This window comes from Juglans regia, chromosome 12, assembly GCF_001411555.2.
Source record: "Juglans regia cultivar Chandler chromosome 12, Walnut 2.0, whole genome shotgun sequence".
Taxonomy (NCBI): domain Eukaryota; kingdom Viridiplantae; phylum Streptophyta; class Magnoliopsida; order Fagales; family Juglandaceae; genus Juglans; species Juglans regia.
The window spans coordinates 25,298,669-25,320,164 of record NC_049912.1 but is presented as its reverse complement, the minus strand read 5'-3'; the positions used below and the strand labels follow the sequence as shown (position 1 = coordinate 25,320,164).

Below are 21,496 nucleotides of genomic sequence, written 5' to 3'. Positions count from 1 at the left end.
TCCTCGCAAGCTGGACAAGACTACATGGAGATTCTTAGGTAGCAGCAATCTGGAGATTGGTACCAATATGTATGTGTTGGTGCATTTGGAGGGAGAGAAATGCTAGATGTTTTGTTGATCAAGAGAGAACAAGGGAAGAGCTTAAAGTTTTCTTTTTTAAGACTTTGTTTTTATGGGCGAGGGCTATAGTTTGTAACGGACATAGTGTTCATGATCTTCTTCTTTCTATTGTATCTGCTAGCTAGGCATGTTTTCATGTATACTTCCTGTGTACCTGGGCTATACCTATTTCTATGAATATATTATCTTTGATTACCTGTCAAAAAAAAAAAAAAAAATTCTCTTTTCCTCATCCAACCTCTTCTCTCGCTCGTTCACCTGACCTTTGTACATGTATTGGGGGACATCATTTCTTATTGAACTTTTTTTTATATTATTTTTATTTTTTATTTCAGCATGATAATGGTTTCGTAGACTAAAATCTCAAGGTGCTTTTGCAATGTACTTTTATTTGAGTTTATGCTAGGTTGGAAAAAGAGTAACTCCTCCAGGTTAGGAATAAGCTAACCATAGGAATCTCATATCCTCTAGATTGTTTCGACTTTCTTATCAAACCAAAAGTAGGCTTTGTTACATATCCAGCCTATAGATTCCTTTGCATCACATTCTTAGGGATTTGGATGCTTGAAGGTGTACTCTGTTCCCCAATCAAATGTCACCAAGCAGTCATCTATATTCTAAAAAGCTTTATGTGGCAGACATTATTAGCTATGGCCTTTATACTTGGTGTTAAAATTGCAATTTGTCTGTTGAAAGCTACTACCGTAATGCCAAAAAGTAAGTGCCCATTTGAAGGATGTTTTAACTCCTTGAGCTAAAATGAACTAGCGAAGCAGATGCTGAAAATTAAAATCATTTAGTTTATGTAATTGTTGACTATTTATTCATATGGACATCTAATATATATGTACTCTATTTTTTTCCTTGTGTAATGGATGTTTCATGATAAATCTTTAAATTCTGTCTACCATCTTACAGGTTTATTATTATTACCCATTCTCAGCTGTTTCTGATCCTGCGAAGCTTTACAATGATCTTAGATGGAATATCACAAGGCCTCAAGGTTTTGAGGCAGTGATGCGTGTGAGATGCAGCCAGGTAAGCTTTTTGGTATACTGGAGTTCGTGTAAGTAATTATAGCTTCTATGTTCTTGATAGTTGGTCTATTCTAGTGAGTTCATATTTTCTTTTCATCATTTATAGGGTATTCAAGTTCAAGAATACCATGGAAACTTTTGCAGACGCATCCCGACAGATGTTGACCTACCTGGGGTTTGTATATTTACATAATGCTTGATTATGTTGGTCCTACTAGTTATATAGTGTCTTCCACATAACTTTAATGTCACTGAAGACAGTTTATGTTGTCCAGTTGTAACACTGAGATAGTTTTAATTTTTGTAATAATCTGAAAGATACGTTGGATTGTATCTTTGAACTGTGTGAGTGAGATATAGGCTAATTGGACAGTTGGAATATCTCAGAATTCTGTGACTAATAGTGAAATGGTTTGTGAATAGTAATGAAATGGTTTGAGTTAAGATGTTTTATTGGGTTTTGGAAAATGAGAGAGAACAAATTGAATAAAAATATTATAAAGTTAAAAAATTGTTTGAAAATAATTTTTTAATATTTTTTTGTTCTAAAATTTGAAAAAGTTGTATTTTTTTTTTTGTATTTTGTTTGGAAGTTTGAGGAAGTTGTATTAGGTTTTGTATTTAGATAATGATTAGATGAAAAAGTTGAAGATTTGAAATTGAAAAGTGTTTTGTGTTTGAGTGATGCTTGGGAAGGAAATTATAAAAAGTTTTGAGAATATCTGAGAATGTTTGAGTGTCCAAACGAGGCATCCTCCTGAGATGGTTTTATAATTATAATTTTAGTTACCTATAAAAAAATAATTATAATTTTAGTGAACTCAGCATCAGGCTGAATAAAAGTCATATCAACGATGCAACTTTCTGCTTTAAACAGAGAAGAAAAAGAAGGTCTTGGAATTCTCTTCCCCATCGTAAGCTAATGGAGAGAGCCGTATAATATGTACATAAATATACATATTTTGCCCTTAGTAAAAAATATTCTTCCTTTGCCCTTGGTCTATGGTCTATTTTCTGGTTTTCTCTCTCCTATTGTGGTCCAATTGTGTTTCGGAATTCTGTATGTAAGCCAAACACATTTTTGCTTTGCAGATTGACTCTGACAAAACCTTAATGGTAACATTAAAACATGATGATAAGTTGCAGGATGGCTCAGAATGCTCTTTTCAGGTACCAACAAATTTCTCTGCAGTCTTTGTAGAGTTTGAAATAATTATGCTGTTATTTTATTAATGATGGAGTTTCTGCTATCTGTTTGGGCAGAGCTTCTACCATTAGCAGTGCTACTAGTATTATTTGTAGACTTGATTTTTTGTGCAGTGTGCCCTTCTTTACACCACTGTGTATGGCCAAAGACGAATTCGAGTCACAACTTTATCTCTCCCTTGCACCAATATGCTAAGTAATCTTTTCCGTTCAGCTGACTTGGACACTCAATTTGCATGTTTCTTGAAACAAGGTATTTGATCTTGTGTCTACTGCATTCTATGCATTTTGTTAAGTTTGTAACAATTCTTTTATTCCCAGCAGCTTTATATGTATTATTTTTGCAAGTAAGAAGTTTATATGTATTTAGGGCTATCATTATTTGTAACTCATGTTACTCATCATCATAGATGTGTGCGTGCTTGCATGTGTGTCTCTTGAAACAAGGTATTTGATCTTGTGTCTTCTGCATTCTATGCATTTTTTTAAGTCTGTAACAATCCTTTTATTCCCAGCAGCTTTATATGTATTTTTTTTTTGTAAGAAGTTTATATGTATTTAGAGCTATTATTATTTGTAATTCATGTTAGTCATCATCATAGATGTGTGTGAATGTAAAAGGCTCTTTTTCCCCCTCTTAAGGGGTCTTACTTTGGCTCCTTGTTGGTACTATTGCTTTATGTATTCTTGAAATGTTATGTTTCATGACTTCATTAGTATTATTATTTTGTAAATTTATTAGTTCCATGTGAAATGACAGTATTAATTATTAATTTGATTTCATTCCTGTAGCGGCAAGTAAAATTCCTTCCACTCCACTCTTGCAAGTCCGGGAACAAGTGACAAATCTTTGCATCAACGTTCTGCTTTCATATCGTAAATTTTGTGCTACAGTAACATCGTCTGGACAGCTTATTCTTCCCGAGGCACTTAAACTCCTGCCTCTATACACCATTGGTACATTCCTTTTTCCTGATATATATGTGCTGTGTTACACGAACGTATTCAGTTTTTGCTGCCAAATTTTGGTAGAACTTCATACAGCCAACAACCAAAGTACAAAGAAGTATATATTAGGAAACACCCAACTAAAGGGATGAAGAAAAAAGAACACAATTTCATGAAATCTAGAAAGGTAGGGGAGTGGAAGTTATTGTTGGCCACCATCCAAACATTAAGAGAAATTAACTTGAATAACCGCTCCAGATGTATTCTATTACTCATGTATACGTCCCATGCACTTGGCTGTGCCTTTTTTTATTTATTTATTTATTTATCAGTGGCTATGCCTACTATTATTATGAATAAAACTTCTCGAGTACCTATCAAATTCTTTATTGCTATACTTGTGTACCCAGGCATTGCGAATGCTGATTAGTAAATTTCTGTGAAGTTTTGCCTTTTGTTTTACACATGTACCATATCACTTGTACTGTTTTTTTTTAACATTTGATTAGTACGTTTTTGTTTCTAGTTGGTTTTGGCAATCCCTGATCTTATTTGTAGTTAAACATAGTTTTCATGAAACGTCTTGCCACATATAATGCATGATGTCAGTGATCTTTTTGGGCTAACTATTGTACATTGGTCCATATATCTTGTTCTTTGTTTTTTGGGTCAGCATTAATGAAAAGCACAGGACTGCGAAATGATGTGAGAATAGATGATAGGTCTATTTGGATCAACTGCGTATCCTACCTCTCTACTCCTTTGGCAATTCCACTGGTGTATCCCAGGATGGTGGCTATCCATGACCTTAACTCAAAGGTGTGAATAATGCCCCAAAGTTCCATGATGCTTTTTTATTATGCTTTTAAAACCACCACCTGTTAACTTTCTCTTAATTAATAGGATGAGGATGAATCTCTTGTTCCTCCTGTGATTCCACTTTCTAGCGAGTATATTAACGAACAGGGAATATATCTTCTTGAGAATGGTGTGGACTGTTTGATATATGTTGGGAACTCCGTGGATTCAAATATCTTGCAACAACTGTTTGGGATCTCCTCGGCTGAAGAAATCTCTACTCAGGTAGTTTTTCTTATCCTTTTGGAATATATAATGTCTACCATATACATGGAAACAACTTGTCTTAGTGACTCAGATCCAAGGTGCTAAGCACCCGAACCTGATTCTTCAAGGTGATATTAGGGTTGTATTGTGAAAATGAGAATATTATATCAGTGGTGCATCTCCAGAATCCATTTGCTGGGATATGTTCCCAGCTAAGCAACTTGGCATCTTATAACCTATGATTTTGTGCACAGTTTGTGTTACAGCAATATGACAATCCACTATCACGGAAGGTAAATGATTTGGTAAACGAAATACGGCGGCAAAGATGTTCCTACCTCCGGGGAGATTACTTTTTCTTATTCCTAAGTAAAATTATAACAGTATCTTTTGATTATCTATCTAATTCAATCTATGATGATATGTTATGTAGTCAATATTCAATAATATTTTTTTATTCTTTTTGCAGCTTAAAATTGTGCAGGAAAGGAGATCCATCAGGTCAGTACAGCCCTGAGCCCCTCTGTGTGCTGCTAGCCAGCTACTATGTATTAAAATAAACAGCATCAGAATTTTCTCGTGTAGCTACATTGTCCATAGTCTCATTCAGTTTTATCAGTTTAATTTTGTTTGTTTTGGGAGGGAGATAAAGTGGGATTTGGATATAATACTAACGCCCACATCAGCTCTCCTAGTTAAACAATTTTACAGTCACTACACAGATTTCCAGACTGAATTCTTTAAGCTGACAATTAAAATGCACTAATCTGTTGGGGAAAAATGCAGTCAGCACCATTCATAGTATGCCTTGCATGTGGCTGTCCTGATACAGCAACAGAATTTCAGACACATTTTCACCCACCATGTACATATTAAAATAATTTGGGATACTTCTTGATCACAATTCGAGTATGTTGTTATTTGTTGCATGGAATCACATCACAATTCGAGTATATATTATCTTCGTTTGTCGTGTGGTCAAATTATGGTCCCTTGTATTGTCATTATTAAATGCATCAAATGAAATTTCTCTAAATTGTTTGACGGCAATTTTTTTTTTTTTTGGTTTACTCAAAAGCTTTTTACTGTTTCTTGTCCCCAGGAGCATCGTTCCTCTCCCATATGGTAGAAGATAAGAATCCAATTGGCCCCTCATATGTCGAGTTTCTAGTTCATGTCCACCGGGAAATCCAAATTAAAATGACATCTTGATCATGTTCACGCTTCTTCCGTGTGATATAAAAGTTCTGATCACCTCCGGTCGTGGCACTCTTGAAGAAAAAAACAGGAACTCCAATTTGCTATTTATATATTGGCCATCTCCCGAGTATTATCAATTTGTTAAAAGTAATCAGAGATGACTTTTGCTACAAGAGGTTTGTTAGATTAGGTATATTTTGTGAACATTGGTGGTAGGCAGTACAAATTAAGGTTACAGTTGTGTATTTGTCACTATTTTGATCGCCTTCCCCCTCCAAAAGGGGGCGTATGGGAAAGAGTTTGAACGGTTTTTTGTTGTTGATTGCAGATGGTAACTTGTAATTTGCTGATCGAATAAGAAACATGTAAAACAGATGTTAGTCCAATACATAAATTCTGGGATCAGTTACTGAAGGAACTCTCTCTCTCTCTCTCTCTCTCTCTCTCCAGCAAGGAAAAAAAATGATGTTTTAGCTTTCTGGGATCTTTTTTCCCGCCCTGTAGACGCACATTACTCCCAGTTGACGCTTGAAATGGGTAATTCATAGTAGCATGTTGTAACTTGCGCATGCATTGCATTCTCAGTTTATATAATAGGTGAAAGGGCATAAGACATGCCATTCAGCCATGAATAAAAAATTAACTTGGGCACTGCAGCAACAGGTGTTGCAAGCCGCCTTGACGCATGAAATACTTTAATCGTATTTAACAATTTGTAGTAAAAAATGTTTCATACGGGATTTTAAAGAAAGAATAATGTTAGATACAATCTTAAGAAATGTAATTTTTATGTAACTTCTTAGAAAAAAATAGGGATTACTATTAAAAAAATTATTTTTTCATATGAACCTTAGATTTTTTCCATTTTTTTAAAGGGATTGTGAGATTTGCACATTCTTAAACTACAAATATCATTTCTTTTTAAAGAATGCTCTATTAAAAGTAGAATAAATGTGGATGTCAAAAAAAAAAAAAGTAGAATAAATGTGGGAGAATCACTCTTATTAAATAAACTATCAAAATTGTAACTTTTATCTCCTAATCTGGAGCATATTTATGGCATATTCATTCATTAAGATGAGAAATGATATTTTGTCGTTGTGGAGTGCGCAAATAACTATTTTGAAAAAAGTAAATATAGAATTTATATTAAAAAATTAATTTTTAATAATAGATCTATTCTTTTTTAAAATAATTGTGCGGCGCTTATGGATCACAAAAAGGGGAATCATTCAAACGGCGTCGTATTGCGTTTCTTGGCAGTTGGCACCAGGCACCGCCAAGGGCGAACCGGGTTAGTTATGGCACTCAACTCGTGACTCAACAAGGATTGGAATTATTGGGAATTCTGAAGGCCACATCTATCTTTTCACTTTACGAATTCCCCCTAATTGCATGACGATTTTTCAGGGCAGGAAGATCGTTTATATCAGTACCAATCAGTGGCGGGTAGAGTATTCCGACGCCACAACACAAAATTCCGCCCAAATCAACCAAAATACCCGCAGTTGACGATTAAACAATCCTTCAAATCCCCATCATGTCCTTCCTCGACGAGTTTCAAGCCAGTAAGCGAACCCCAACGAGATTATGAGTATTATTATTGTTGTTGCTGCATGATCGCGATAAACCCTAAAATTCCATCTTGTAATCACGGGATGCTAATACTTCACTATTTCTTCTCTTCACTGAGGTTATTTTTCTAATTACAATTCTAATGTTTATAAAATCACATCTTGTAGCATTTGCTCTTTTAATTTATCAATTTCTCTTTCATTAAACGAAATGCTCTGTTTAAGTTTTTGAAAATTAAAATTATATATATATATATATATATGTTATGATCCTAAGGGTTAGGGGCTTAACCAAATTAACATCCAACAGTTAGGATCATAACAGCATATATCTTACATAATTCTGCGTTAATTTGTTACACTTGTGTTCATTCATTAACGTGTTTTTCTGTTTCGATATCAATGCTATTTTTCTTGTTTGGAAAACATAATTCATGGCTAATCTCTGTTTTTCATATTAATTTGGTTAAAAACCCAACAATTGATCCGACTTTTGGATACTAATATAGTTAAAACTTAAACCTTAAACCCCTCAGGATCATAATATTCCACCACACTTCTGAATCCGACATCAATGGCGGCCCACTCTATCGACACTAACCCGGTGGTAGCCTTTTCCCTTTTGGCGCCTTCACTCATCTATCATTATTCAATGACTTAACACTATGCCCATACATAGTACCAAGACATTTTAATCGAGCGTATAGGTCGCCACCTCTATGACTTGAACTCATGACGTGGTCTCTGCTCTGATACCAATTATTAAAGACCCAACCATTGATCCAAAAACCCTAGGACTATTGAATACTAATTTGGTCAAACCTTTAACCCTCAGGATCATAACAGTTTTACTCTAAATTGACTTAATAAGTTTCTACCTTTGGTTGTGGGTGTTTATTGTGTCAACTTGTGTGCGATAGATCGGTGTTCTCCTACGTATGCTTCCAGATTGTACTTGGGTGACACCCTTTTTTGCTTCTAATGAACTTTATATAAAAAAATGTTAATATTATACAAAAGAATATTTTTTCCATGATGAATGATTTAATAACATGTATTTTACACAGATTTGGATTCACTTCCCGGCATTCTACAAAAGAAGTATGCATTGTTGCGTGACCTGGATAAAAGTCTGCAAGGTTGGCTCGTAACTACAACAATATCATTATCATTGTTATCATTATCGTCATAACCTTTATTGTCTTTTTATAGTTATAATTATATAGCATGTATTGGTGTGCTAAAATTTAAATATAATTTGGTTTCTCTATGGATGGGATAATTCGGTCACCATCAATTTGGTGTCATTTACCCTGATTAGGTTCAAAAGATGGAAGAACTTAATCCTACAAATGTGTTATATGCACTGTGGATTGAACCTCATAAATCCACCTTCACAAGGAGAAAATAGCACCATGCTACTTGACCATTCTTGTTATAACCATGGTCATGGTTATGTACTTATTTTTAGGAGTTGTAAGGTAGTCATATGGCAATTCTCTGTTGTTTCAACCAAACTACTAATTGCGGCACAAAAAGGGGAGATGCAAACGATTCCATTGTTAGCGTGAGTTAGTGCTGGATCTTTTTTATATATGTTAGCACTGGAAGTGTAATTTGACAAGTAATGATACCATTATTGGTTTTATGACTTAGAACCTGTGGGTTCAAGTCGTTAGATATTAATTATGATTGTGCTGACCCAATTAGCTAAATTAAATAATTTTCTTTCATATTTAGTACTTATGTGCACCTTCTTGTTTTAAGAAAGGCCTAAAGTTTGTGCACGTATATATTGACTGTGTGCTGTTCTTATGAATTTGAACAGATATTCAAAGACAAAATGAACAGCGTTGTGAACAAGAAATAGAGGAAATTAGGAAAGGAGTTAGGTCTGGAAATATTACACTCAATACTTCACTTATCAGATTCTCAGATGATGCACTTGATGAGCAAAAGCATAGCATCAGGATTGCAGATGAAAAGGTTGCCTTGGCTGTTCAGGCATATGATTTGGTAGGTGGAATTTCCATCTTTTTAATGTTAAATTGCTTGCTGCCAAAATAATTTGTTTGTGAATTTGTGAGTTCCCTTAGGACATATTTTACTAATTCTTTTTTATATATTTTATTAGGTTTAGTTATAAGTATGAATATGATATTAGTTTGTTTTTAAGGTATCCGGAATATACTTCTGAAGGGAAGTTTATGCCTGATGACACGCACGCATGCTTAAAAAATGAACCTATGTATGGACCTATTTGTGCACGCACAAAAAAAAAATGAACTTATGTATGGACCTGTGTGCGTGTGCACTGTGCGCAGATTAAAAAAAGGACCAATATTTGGCTTAATGATTTTGGATTCAGATGGGTCTTGCCTTTGATTTTTAATTTTATACTTAGCTTATCTGTATTATGATATCTCTGTGTGTTTGTGACCACCGACTCTTTATAAAAATAAAATAAAATAAAAAAATCTGTGTTTGTGTGTGTGTGTGTGTGTTTTATTATTATTATTATTATTTTTTATTTTTTTTTGGGCATGCCTACACACTAACAAAATAAATCTTATGTGTGGACTTAAATACGGTTTAATGCATATTTGAATTCAAATGGGTCTTGCATTTGATGTTAATTCTGTACTTTCTTTATCTTTAATATAATCTTACCTATCAATACAATCTTTAGTATAATCAAAGTCTCTGCATTTCTTGTAGAGTAGACATTGCATGTGCCCATTTGATTCATTTATATTCTGATAATCTGTTTTGGGTCATGAACTAGACCTACCGGGACTGACTGTGGCTTGAAAGAGTCTATTGGACATATGCTCAGAATAATGGTTAAGATAGCAATATTCACTTGGTGTTTTCTCTCACTTTGCTGCACAATAATATAAATGAACATGAGATTTCTGTGATATTTTTATCAAACTTATGGTTCCAAGCTTCATTGTTTTATCCATGTTTCTTATCAGTTCTATATTATGTCATTATTTCTATTGAAAATTGATATTTAATACATTTAATTACTTTATAAAGTGTTTTATAGTCTTACCGATCAAAAAATAAAGTGTTTTATAGTCTTAGAATAATACCCTTGAAGCCTCAAAGTTTGAACCTTTCTAATCAATTTATTAGCCACTTGAACTAGATCCAGGAATCAATACCATACAACAAAAATTGGTAGCTTTCCTGGATTAATTAGCTATTAGTTGCTAATGGGGTAGTGACAGGAGTTTCTTCTATATTCTGATTTTGTGACCTCATTGATGGAGTTAAAATGTGCATGCCTTAATTCTAGGTAATTCTTATTACAGCACCTACTCTGATATAATCTTTCCATTTTATTGAAGGAAATAACTTGGCTTTGTTGATTGTGTCTGTTCATAATAATTCTTCAGGTAGATACACACATACAGCAACTTGATCAATATTTGAAAAAACTTGACGAAGAACTTCGACGTGGTACTCCACTATTTTCCTTTTTGATCAACGTTTTTACCTTGTTCACGGGTTAAGGTTTTGTGAATACCTTAGGTTTTCTAATTGTGTGTGTGACAGAGAGAGAGAGCGCTGCTGCAAGTGCAGTTGCTGCTCCAAGCCATGATGGTAAGATGAAAGCTGGAAGGACAAGTGAAAGTGGCAGAGGGCGTAAGAAGTATCTATCTTGCCAATATATGTTCATTCATAGTCAGTTTTAGTTAGATTACTCCACTTATGCTTATTAATTTGGCTTATTCTATTGTTGTTTTTAATTTCTTCTCTTGAAGCTTTTTTTTAATGTCTTTTGAATTAATTTTGTATTTAATATCTTTTGCTATATTGCTTTATTTGTATGGGATTAAGGGGAATGAGAACTATAGATTCTTGTCCCCTCAAAGATGAGTAGAACATTGGCTTTGAAATACAATTGGATATGGAAAAATATTTTGGAAAGGATGGAGGGGTTTTCCTCTAGCTATAGAAGGAGTTGCCAGGACATTCAAATAAAGCAAGAAAGAGAGCTGAGAAGGAGAAGTATTCTTTCTGGAACCCTTTCATGTGACAAATTCATAATTTTCAAATTCAAAATATGGTAGCTTCCTATGCCAAATTTGAAAATGTGAAGTATAGTGGCATATTTATTCGACCTACTTGGCAGAAGACATGATATACAGATTTAAATAACCTATTTCTGTCAGAACCCGCCAGGCAACAGCAGCTGCAACGGATACAGCAGCTACAGCGGCAAATCCTACCGGTATGGATTTAGATCTACCTGTGGATCCAAATGAACCCACATATTGTTTCTGTAACCAAGTTAGCTATGGTGAGATGGTTGCTTGCGATAATCCTGATGTACGTAATCCCTTCTTCTTCATAATTTTTTTGGGTTTAAATTTCTCTTTTACATTCTCTACCTATGATCTGATGAAAGCCCCGTTCCTCTTTCAACAGTGCAAAATAGAGTGGTTCCATTTTGGTTGTGTTGGTCTGAAAGAACAACCAAAAGGAAAATGGTATTGTTCGGACTGTGCTGTGGTGAAAAATCGCCGTAAAGGTAGATAAAACTGGACTGCTCTTGCAGGAAACGCTGTTGTTAGGAATTTGCTGCCCTAGTGTGAAATATAATACCAACTTCATGTATTTTCAACTTGGTTTCTAATTTATCTTTGTTATTATTGCATATTCTATGTGTGTCAGTGCTTTTAGCCTTGTTTTATTGAATGATTCTTATATTATTTTGTGTAGAACTTATGTGGGAGGTAGAGGCTCTTGGTCTTGTTCTTTTTCTTTAATTATCAGTTGTACACAACCGCATACCGATACAGAGAGATCTGTTTTAAGGAATTTTAAAAGCACGAGTGACACACGTGTGTGTATATATATCTTATACACACACACACACTACATAAAAGATGTCACAATTCACATTTAGCTATGAGCACGATTCCCATGCCATGATATAATTGCAAAGCACAAAGCTACTGGAAGAGTTCTTGTATTTATTGTATGGATACGCACTAAGCTATTGGATTTTACGTGGTTACGACTTCCATTATGTTCTAGTTTGAATCTAAAGCCCTTTTTTGTTGAATTAAGAACGGGGGATTAAAAGGACCTGCCTGGGCTATTATGGACCTGAGCCTTTGGTCGTGAAAGTAGTTGGGCTATATTTGGATTTCAAGATCACATCAACCCATCTCAAAATTAAAAAGTTATAATTATTGAGAGAGAAATTATACTTTTTCAACTTTTCATAAAAAGTTCAGTTTATTTTAACGGATTTTATACATTCAAACATATATATCAATTTATTTATATTTAAACACATGAGATTTACAAAATATTACTATTTACATATCAATTCAGATCATCTGAGATCACTTTAACATCCAAACGAAGTCAATCCTATCATGGACCTGAGCTTTTGGCCGTGAAAGTGCAAGTCTTCATCCCTATTATGAACCTGAGCTTCAAAGAAATACATGCATATTTAATTAAAATACGGATTTTAATTAAATGATATTTAGAAACAGGATGGGCCCAACCCATACAATGTGAGTAAATTGATGCAAGATGTTATTGTATAAGAAATGGAAGATATTCTTATTGATGATCATCGATAACCTCGACCTATTTTTGGGTGGACTGTTATACAACTTTTCAATTTCAGCGTGGCATGACATTGCTTTTATCAGAACCAATATAATATGATTGTATGAGAAAAATATGACATATTTATGTAATAAAGGGGCACCTATAGCCAGCATCCATTCTCATTCTGGATTATGCAGCCATTTCATGAGCCTTAATGACTTGCTCTTAATGGTTATCCGAGAGTTACGCTTAGTGTGTGGCAAAACAGAAAATCTCTCTCTCAAAAAAGTTCTCTCTAATATTTAGGTTGTGAAATATGTGAGTGTTGCTCTGATTTTCTACCACGCAGTAGCGGAACCAAAAATTTATTGTAGGGAGGCTGAACAAAGCTAAAACTATAATAAAATATTTTTTGTTCTATTTCTAGATCAAAATAATTTATATAATCAAAATGATTTTGTAAAGGAGGCCAATATAATTTTTTAGAGAGGATACTAATATAAGATGAGATTAACATAATCCTATTAAATCATAAAAAATTAATATATATATTTATTTTCAAACCTTGGGGGGCCATGGCCTCCCCAGCCCCTTCATAGGTATGCCCCTGCTACACGTAGTACACTTTACCATCAACGTGAAGAGATAATCCGTGAAACAACTCAACTAGATCTATGCCTGGGCTACTTGGGAGGTGGTTGTGCAGCTTGGTGTTGGGCCACACAATACACGAGCTTCACATGGATGCACTGTGTTCACTACAGTATACTGAACACCATAGGTCATGGAAGCACCTTGGTGCTGCGCACGCCAGATGGCAGCGGTATGCACCTGAGGTGCTGCGGCACCATGTGCTAATGCCGCAGATCAAACGGAGTTGGTACACTGCGATGTGGCGGTGCATCGCACCCATGAGCGCGCGACGATTTTGATGAATTTGCCAAGGGCTGCGGTGCACCTGGAGATGTAAAAAGCACCAAGGAGCGCATGGCCGCCTCTGCTACAAGCAGAGCTGCGCGCACCTCGACAGAGGCGTTGTCCTCTGCTGCGCACCATGGTGGTGCTGCGAACTCTGCTGTGCACAGAGGAGCACAAAGATACTCACGGCACTACGAGGTGCAGTGCTACCAGAGCTACGCACCATGGAGCATCGGGCTCTACCGTGCGCAGAGCCACTCATCAGGCCAGGGCTGGAGGTTCTGCTGCACATACTACCGCACACTTGGACGGCGCAGCCTGCAGTGCTCTACGGCAGAACAGTGAGCCAGGGCGGTGCAGCGGCTCTGTTGTGCGAAAGAGTCAAGCACCAGGGCGGTGCAGCACGATCTACTAGCCAGAAAACAAATCTGGGCTGGATGCTGCGCCGTATAAGGAGTCGCGCGTACCAGTTGTGTTGTCTTCCATGTCGTTGCGTGGACCAGTTGGGTGCTGCCCGCAGCACAGGCAATGGAGGTTCAAAGCTGCACGCTACGCCGAGTGAGGCAGCGCCCACCATGGTCTTTTGGTTCCTCTAGGAGCTACGGCAGAAACATTTCTGGGCAGACAAACAGTCTTTGTAACCGTTGGGTGCTGGGGGAAGAAGATGGAGGAGGTGGCGGCAATTTTAAATTTTTTTTTCTAGTATATGAACAGTAACACTATATGTCTATACATGTGAAATAGGGCACTGTATAGGTTATAGGTACGTTTAGTTATTAAACTTATCTCAATTTATTATTATAATTTTTTAAACTTTTAACATAAAATATAATAAATAATTTAATTTTTTTAAATCTTAAAATAATAATAATATTAAAAAATAATATTTTATTATCTCAACTCAATTCAATTCAACGTCGAAATCCAGACTAAAAATCACCTTTCATTGAAAGCAATTTTTTTATTTGGACTGAAACGTTTTTGGGCAATTTTAATAAGTTTTGTTTTTAATCCAGCCCACATCATTTTCATGTTTTTAAAAAAGCAAAAAATCATTCCATTTTCTTCAAAGAAATAGGCTTTTAAGCGAATTGGGCCGTGAGCCCAGCAAGCAAAGGCTTGCTCTTCATTTGGGCACCCAAGAGGGTGCGGTCCACTGACTATGGCCAGGTCCAATGACACTCGAGGTTGTTCAAAAGCTTGTTTTAGCTAAATTTTTTTTGTGGTGTTTTGAATCCAAGACCTCACACACAGAGACAACAAGCTTAACCATTAGGCTAAAGCTTATTTTAATTGCATTTGCTGAATTGTATTTTAAATTACTTATTAATTCAGCATGTAATTGTAACGCATAAATATAATTTTGAATTATTTTTTGCATTTGATTATGGTTATTGAATACATGCAGTTAGACATTTTACTTTATGTTATAAATTGCTTAAATTATTATTATTTTTTTGTGAATAATAATTATTTGGATGAAATGTGATGAAACTTTTGTACATGTATTTTCATTACATATAATTATGTGAGCTTATTTTATTACAAGAACTTGCTAGGCTAATTTTAGAAATTAGTCTTTAAATGTTTTATAGAATATGATAAAATAAATGATCAAGTAGTATGTGTTTGATTAGTCTATGCTTATGAATGACCCAAAACGAATTTCTTCAATCTAGGTGGAAATTGTTCTTTCATGTGACTGACTTAATAGACTGCTTATCATAGTGAGAGCATGGTTGAGATTGATTTAGAATTAATCTCCTATACGATATAAATTTGCACAAAAATTAAATTAGAAATTAATAATTAGGTATTGATGCGCAAGAGATGATTAGGAAGCTAAGTGAGTTTTCGATCTTGCGCCGTGTGTTAATTATTTTTATTCTGACTTAGATTGATGCAGCAAATTATTTAAATGTGTGTGCAATTAAATGCATATAGGTTAGTAATTTTGAAATAACCGAAAAGAAAACCTAAAGATTGAGTATGCGACTTAATTGTTGCATTAATCTCCCCCATGAGCAATAATTGGAAACGAATGAAAATTATTGTGAGTATAAGATAGTCTTAAACCATCATTATTATAAAAACCTCTTAAATGTATAAAGTAAAATTGGAAGTACGCTTGGGACCCATGCACTACAATTTTCATAAAAGTTGAAATGATCAATTATTAGATACAGCTAAACCACTATTTTGCATTTGAGAATCTTGTGGGTAATAACGGAAGTTGCGCTTTATTTTGTAAAACAAAGATTCATTACTCCTATATTTGAGTTTGAACATTATAATCTTGAAGCAATTTATATTAACTCACAAATAAGCACATATTCTCTTAAACTTGCTAATATGTCTAGCAAGTAAAGACATTGGAATTTGAGTGTGCATGAGTGTTGAAGACATTCTTAATTGGCACATTCAATTTAAAGGTTTTATCAATGTCTCTGTGGTATTAGCACTGGTAATATTGCTCAAATTTTATTTCTCTCTAGCCAAAACAAATAGGTTCTTGCAGATATATGAACTTAGGAGTTAGGAGCACCCTTGAGAGTAATATAATACCAAGCACCTTGGAGGTTTGCATAGTAATCGTGGCAAAAGTCTAATAATTAGGTACGACTTAATTAAACCTAAAAATCTTACTCATGGTTGCACTAATGCAATATAGGTTTTAGGCTAAGATAATTTATCGCAAAGTTTTTCTTTTCTATCCTATAGTGGATTGGAGAATATAAAAAATATTGAGTAAACAAGAAATTGAGATATATCGCTAGTTAGTGGCTAAGATGTCATATACTGCATTTGTTGCATAAAGCGATATTTTTATTAGCACTTTTAATGCGATAATAAAGAAGTCTAGACCGAATTTGATTTAAGACTAATTTAAAATAGTGGTGTTAGTGAGAATTTCTAGAGGTTTAGGAGTTTCATGGTCACTCATTGACTCAGATATATTATTTCTCAGGTGGAGAGATGATATACTAAAATGTGTTATAGAGGCATAGGATGATGGATGTGAAGTTTGAGAAATTAAAAGTATTCTTGTTAATGAGATCCCACTCCTTTATTTAGAAAAGTCAATGAGGAAAAGACAATGTGAGCATTCTCTATGTTAATGTTCCTATACATGCACACTAAGGACATGAAATAAGAAATATTGTTTCATCATATAAATGCGATTCCAAATATTTTTCTTAAACAAAAGAAAAATATTTTTTTTAAATAAAATATTTTCTAAGTCGCAATTGTATGAAATATATGATGAGAGCAATTATCTTGCAGTGTTATGACTTGCTGAGAATTTAGTTATAAGTGAATTATGGCGCAAAGCAGTTGTTACATCACACTTGGGTTGATGTAATACGATGTTGCGGCCTTAATTATGACTTGTCGTCCTTAGATATAGTTCATTCACCTTTAAGTAAGACAGAGTGATTATTTTGTGTATAAGTGAATTCAATTAAAATGAAAATCTAGAGGATCTAAGCTTGATAATTTTTTGTTGAGTCAAGAAAATTACTCGTATTTTCGGCGAAGGTGGGATATTGTGGATTTTTGTAACACTTGTTTTTTGGAAATATAGTTTCATTCCACATTGCCTTAATATTAATATTTTCAATTTTTTTTTAATAAAAAATCACTGAAAATAGTGGGAGTAATTCAACAACTAGTGTGAGTATACCTTTAAGTGATGGTGTACCACTAGTGATAGTGACTCTAAAAAATTACAGAATATAAGATCCTCATAAATAGCGTGGTAACTATATGTATTAGTATTCTCTCGTGATTTAGAGATTAAAAGAGAATATTTGTAATATAACTTCTCTAAAGGTACTGAATTCACATAGTATGAATTCGAACATAGAATCTTAGATTCACTTCACTTATATGATCCAATGTGGGGTTGTTGATCTGATTGACAAAGAAAAAGTGGAGTTGATAGAGGTATAAATCCATCTATTGACACTAATTGGGTTGTATTTAGATAACCATTAATCACACATTTATTGAAATTTTTCTTGAAAGAGTCAAATAGTTAATTCTCGGAGGAGAATTAGATGGTTAGCTTTTTGTGATGTTTAGGCACAAAGTACTATGAGCACATAATTGTTGCTTGTATTATTTGGTACAAAAAGCAAATTAATATTGCTGGTACTATTTATATGCAGCCAAAATGAACCATCTATTCAAAGATACCTAATGTACCTAGTCATTTTTTATTAACGACCTATTAAATAAAATGAGGTTCTTTGAATTCTGTTGATGATCTTAGAAAAATTCCTCCTAAGAGAAATAATGATCTAATTGTCTTAGATAATTAATTGTCGCCTAATGAATGATTTTCCATACTACGAGATAATGGATATGGGTTTATAAAAAGTAACTTAGACTTCATGTCTTTTGAGACTGTTTACAAGAAAAATAGTTTCTATGAGCTCTTGTTTAAAATCTATAGACAATTAATGAGTTGGAAAATACCAAAGGATATAGTTTTGTATATACTATTCGGTGTTTCCATTATGCTTTGCTCTTGGGAGTTAAAGGTTGTGATTTTATTAGGGATAAATATGGCTTACTTGATAAAGTGAGTTTGTGATGTGATTTGGGCAAAAGTAATGGCTACATTATTGTGATTGTCCTTGGGGGCAAAGGCCTTAATTATTTTACTCTTAAAATAAAATAAATGAGAGTTATCTCACATGTTTTTGTTGAGTATAAGATATTCATATAAAATACTAAAATCACAAATTAAGTTTGTTGAATAACATTTGTGGTCACCTTATAGATTCTTAAAAGTTCCAATAGGAATTGCTGACTAGAATTTAAGATTTATATTGTTTATTGTTTTGACCCTTAGTAAGATTCGCAATGAATCGTTGACTTCTTGGTTGTGCAAAGATCTTTTATACATAAAAGCATAGTCTCTTGGTAAAAGCATGTTTTGGAAAGTTACTACAAATGAGATTGCACATGGAGAGATATGGTCATTAAACACCATTTGAGAGTTGCGGTCTGATTATTTTTAGTTGACCATGTGATTTCTCTTTGTCATGATATTACTCATCATGCACATGATACTAATATATTCTATGATCATGTGGCGTGATTGGAAGTATTTTTTTTATAATCGCTCACATTCACCATAAATTTGGGAGTTATAGTGAAAAACGTATGTCGACAGGCATATATATGCTCACTCACACGAGCGATCGCCTTTGACACTACAAATGGCATTATGAAGGGGTAGCGAGTAAAGATGAGACAATGTGTCACTCGGTACTTGTCCAAACAAGGATAAGTTGTAAGACACAAAAAATATATCGCATTAGTGGAAATTATGATGAGGTCCATCATATTTAAAAGGAACGTGTATGGTTAGCCACAATCCATATAGCCTATGGTTTAAACATATGCGAGATCCTTTATGGCGCTTCAGATAGCAATAAATTGAGGGACCCAGGTTAGGGGTTGAGATAGGGATTAGACTAAAATCTCTACGGTGTGTTGAGATTAGATATACGCTCTTTCTTTGGAAAGAGAACTCCACCATAACATGTATTTCATACTACATATGCTTTTGCGATAAACACTAAAGGTGAGTAAATGAATCCTTGCTTCCTTACTGTGTGAGTTTTGTATGTCATAATTGATGATCTTAATTATTTATGCTCTTAGGAGACATTTGACTATGTCACGAGGTTCATGTTTTAATGTCTGCTACTTTAACATTTTATCTATGACCATGAATGATGCGGCCTAAAGAGACATTACCAGGAAAGTGACTGGACTGAAATTAAATGACACGAGGGTGAATGGAAGATTATTTAATAACATATCGATAATGGTGTGTACTCACTGCCGACTAGTTATGTTGCTTATTGGGATTTGCGACATAACTGTGAGTACATCATGTTTTATGAAGATTGAACATTACTCTGAGTCATTTGGACTTGAGGGGGATTAGGGATGCTTAGTCTGATGTGACCAAATGAGTCAGAGCATAACGAGACACTTTTATGGATGTTGCTATACTAGCATTCTTTCGGAGAGATTTGGTATAGTGCTTCCATTTTTATTTTACAGGTGTGCTCGATGGTCGCATAGCCTATTTGCCAGTATGAATAAGATTGAGAATATATTGAGAGATGTAGACTTAGGGTATTGCCCACTATGTGCGAGTGTGAGCGCATCCATAGTAGGCACCCCTTCCCATTCTCTTGGGGGTTATGAACTTCATGAACCTTTATGGCTAGCTGGGGGTTACACTTAGAGGGACTATGTAAATAGCCCCTCCCCCCTTTGGATGATATACGTGTGTGGCAAAACAGAAAATTTCTCTCTCAAAACAGTTTTTTCTAATCCCGGCATTTAGGCTATGGAATATGTGGGTGTTGCTCTAGTTTTCTACCACGTAGCATACTCCACAATCGATGTAAAGATTTCGGATGAACAATGAAGATGGAGAATCCATGGAACAACTCTACTAGATCTACGATTTTTTAACGAGGTAATATCGCTTCTGATGTATACTTTGATCAAGTATTTCTAACAATTCTGTTATTAGTTTACACATATTTGAACTTTTAAGACCAAAGTTAATAAAAAAGAAAAACTATGTGAGACCAGAATCATTTAACTTTTGATCTTAAAAACCTCTTACATCTGAAATTGCCTTTAGAAAAGACAACAAAAAATAAAATTAATAATGTCTAGTTACTCATTGTTTATTGTGGGTCTGAGAGAGTAATCAGTAATCTCATAATTCACTCTATATGAGAGGAGATTCCTTATGTGGCCCATCGCGAGGGTGTTTTCACTTTTCCCACATCGCAATGGGTGAATTGTCAACGTGTGGGATCGCTTGTGTGCAACAATCCCATCTTTTGAAGAGCAAAATTCGTAATAGTGGATGAATAAAGAGGTTGTTCGATCATTAAGTTTTTTTCTTTTCTTAAAGGATATTAAAGGTAATTTCAAATTTGTTTTTTAATTTATAAAGGCAAGTTATAGGCTGATTTGATAATCGCAATGTTAGTCTTGACTCAACAAAATATAAATTAAAATATTTAATTTAGAATAAAATTAATTGATCCGATCACATTATTTAAAACTTTATATAAAAACTTTTTGTAGATCAAATAATTTTTAATTTTAATTTTAAGAGTAGAAATGTCAAAGGTGAAAGGATGACATATTTCTTGCCTTGAATTATCTAAAGCTTATAATAATTTTAATTTTAATTTTAATTATTATAATAATACTAAATATCATCATTTTATCATCTCATTTTGCGATATTAAATAATTAAAACAATTGGTTTTTGTGTATTTATTAATTATTCGATATCAAATAAAAAGATGATTATCTAAAAGATGATAGAATATAATTTTTGAAAGGGAAAACTTTCAAAACAATCGGGTGCATATTTCTCATTTATACCCTGCAGTAAAAACTCAACACATAATAGACTTATAGTACTTACGTTGGGTGTGCATCCAGTTAAACCCCATATCCCTTTTTCCTTCTCCCTTCTCTCTTTCCTCTTCTTCCCAGAAGCTTTCTTCTCCCCTTAAGCCGTTTTCGTCGGGAATAAACAAGACATGTTGAAGAAATTCAGAGGGTCATTAATGCTTAAACCATGTTCAAATCAAGAGCATGAAGAAGGCTTCTAGGCCATTAAGTAAAGATGAGACTAATGTGATCTTGGAGGCAAGGTATCATTTGGTGTTGTGTAGAATGGAGGAAACTTATGCAAAGCATAGAAGAATAACAAGCCTAACCCTATGATCACTGGGTTATATTTTTCAAAGCACAAAGAGCATTTCGTCACCCTCACTCTCT

At 34.3% G+C, this 21,496-nt stretch overlaps 2 protein-coding genes across 2 annotated transcripts in view; both read left to right on the top strand.

Moving 5' to 3' along the window:
* Positions 1-5,990, top strand: part of LOC109005014 (protein transport protein Sec24-like At4g32640) — a 32,647-nt gene extending 26,657 nt beyond the window's left edge. Inside the window, exons 16-25 of the mRNA XM_018983763.2 lie at positions 1,039-1,158; positions 1,264-1,332; positions 2,250-2,327; positions 2,478-2,616; positions 3,156-3,320; positions 3,985-4,130; positions 4,215-4,394; positions 4,631-4,719; positions 4,846-4,877; positions 5,479-5,990. Coding sequence (XP_018839308.1) covers positions 1,039-1,158; positions 1,264-1,332; positions 2,250-2,327; positions 2,478-2,616; positions 3,156-3,320; positions 3,985-4,130; positions 4,215-4,394; positions 4,631-4,719; positions 4,846-4,877; positions 5,479-5,588 — 1,128 coding nt within the window. The 3' untranslated portion in view covers positions 5,589-5,990. The remainder of the gene's footprint in view (positions 1-1,038; positions 1,159-1,263; positions 1,333-2,249; positions 2,328-2,477; positions 2,617-3,155; positions 3,321-3,984; positions 4,131-4,214; positions 4,395-4,630; positions 4,720-4,845; positions 4,878-5,478) is intronic.
* An 835-nt stretch (positions 5,991-6,825) lies between these two features.
* LOC109005015 (PHD finger protein ING1-like) lies at positions 6,826-11,931 on the top strand. Its single transcript, XM_018983764.2, has 7 exons — positions 6,826-7,144; positions 8,218-8,289; positions 8,979-9,166; positions 10,555-10,618; positions 10,715-10,811; positions 11,335-11,491; positions 11,591-11,931. Exons 1-7 carry the CDS (start codon positions 7,117-7,119, stop codon positions 11,699-11,701), a joined length of 717 nt encoding a protein of 238 aa, XP_018839309.1. The 5' UTR covers positions 6,826-7,116; the 3' UTR covers positions 11,702-11,931.
* The last annotated feature ends 9,565 nt before the right edge of the window (positions 11,932-21,496 follow it).

What these genes read in the sequence shown, in the direction of transcription:
- LOC109005015 (XM_018983764.2), top strand. Translation starts at nt 7,117, where the DNA reads ATGTCCTTCCTCGACGAGTTTCAAGCCA. An exon ending in CTGTTCAGGCATATGATTTG is followed by an intron (nt 9,167 to 10,554) that starts GTAGGTGGAATT and finishes ATAATTCTTCAG; the next exon opens with GTAGATACACACATACAGCA. An exon ending in TGACGAAGAACTTCGACGTG is followed by an intron (nt 10,619 to 10,714) that starts GTACTCCACTAT and finishes TGTGTGTGACAG; the next exon opens with AGAGAGAGAGCGCTGCTGCA.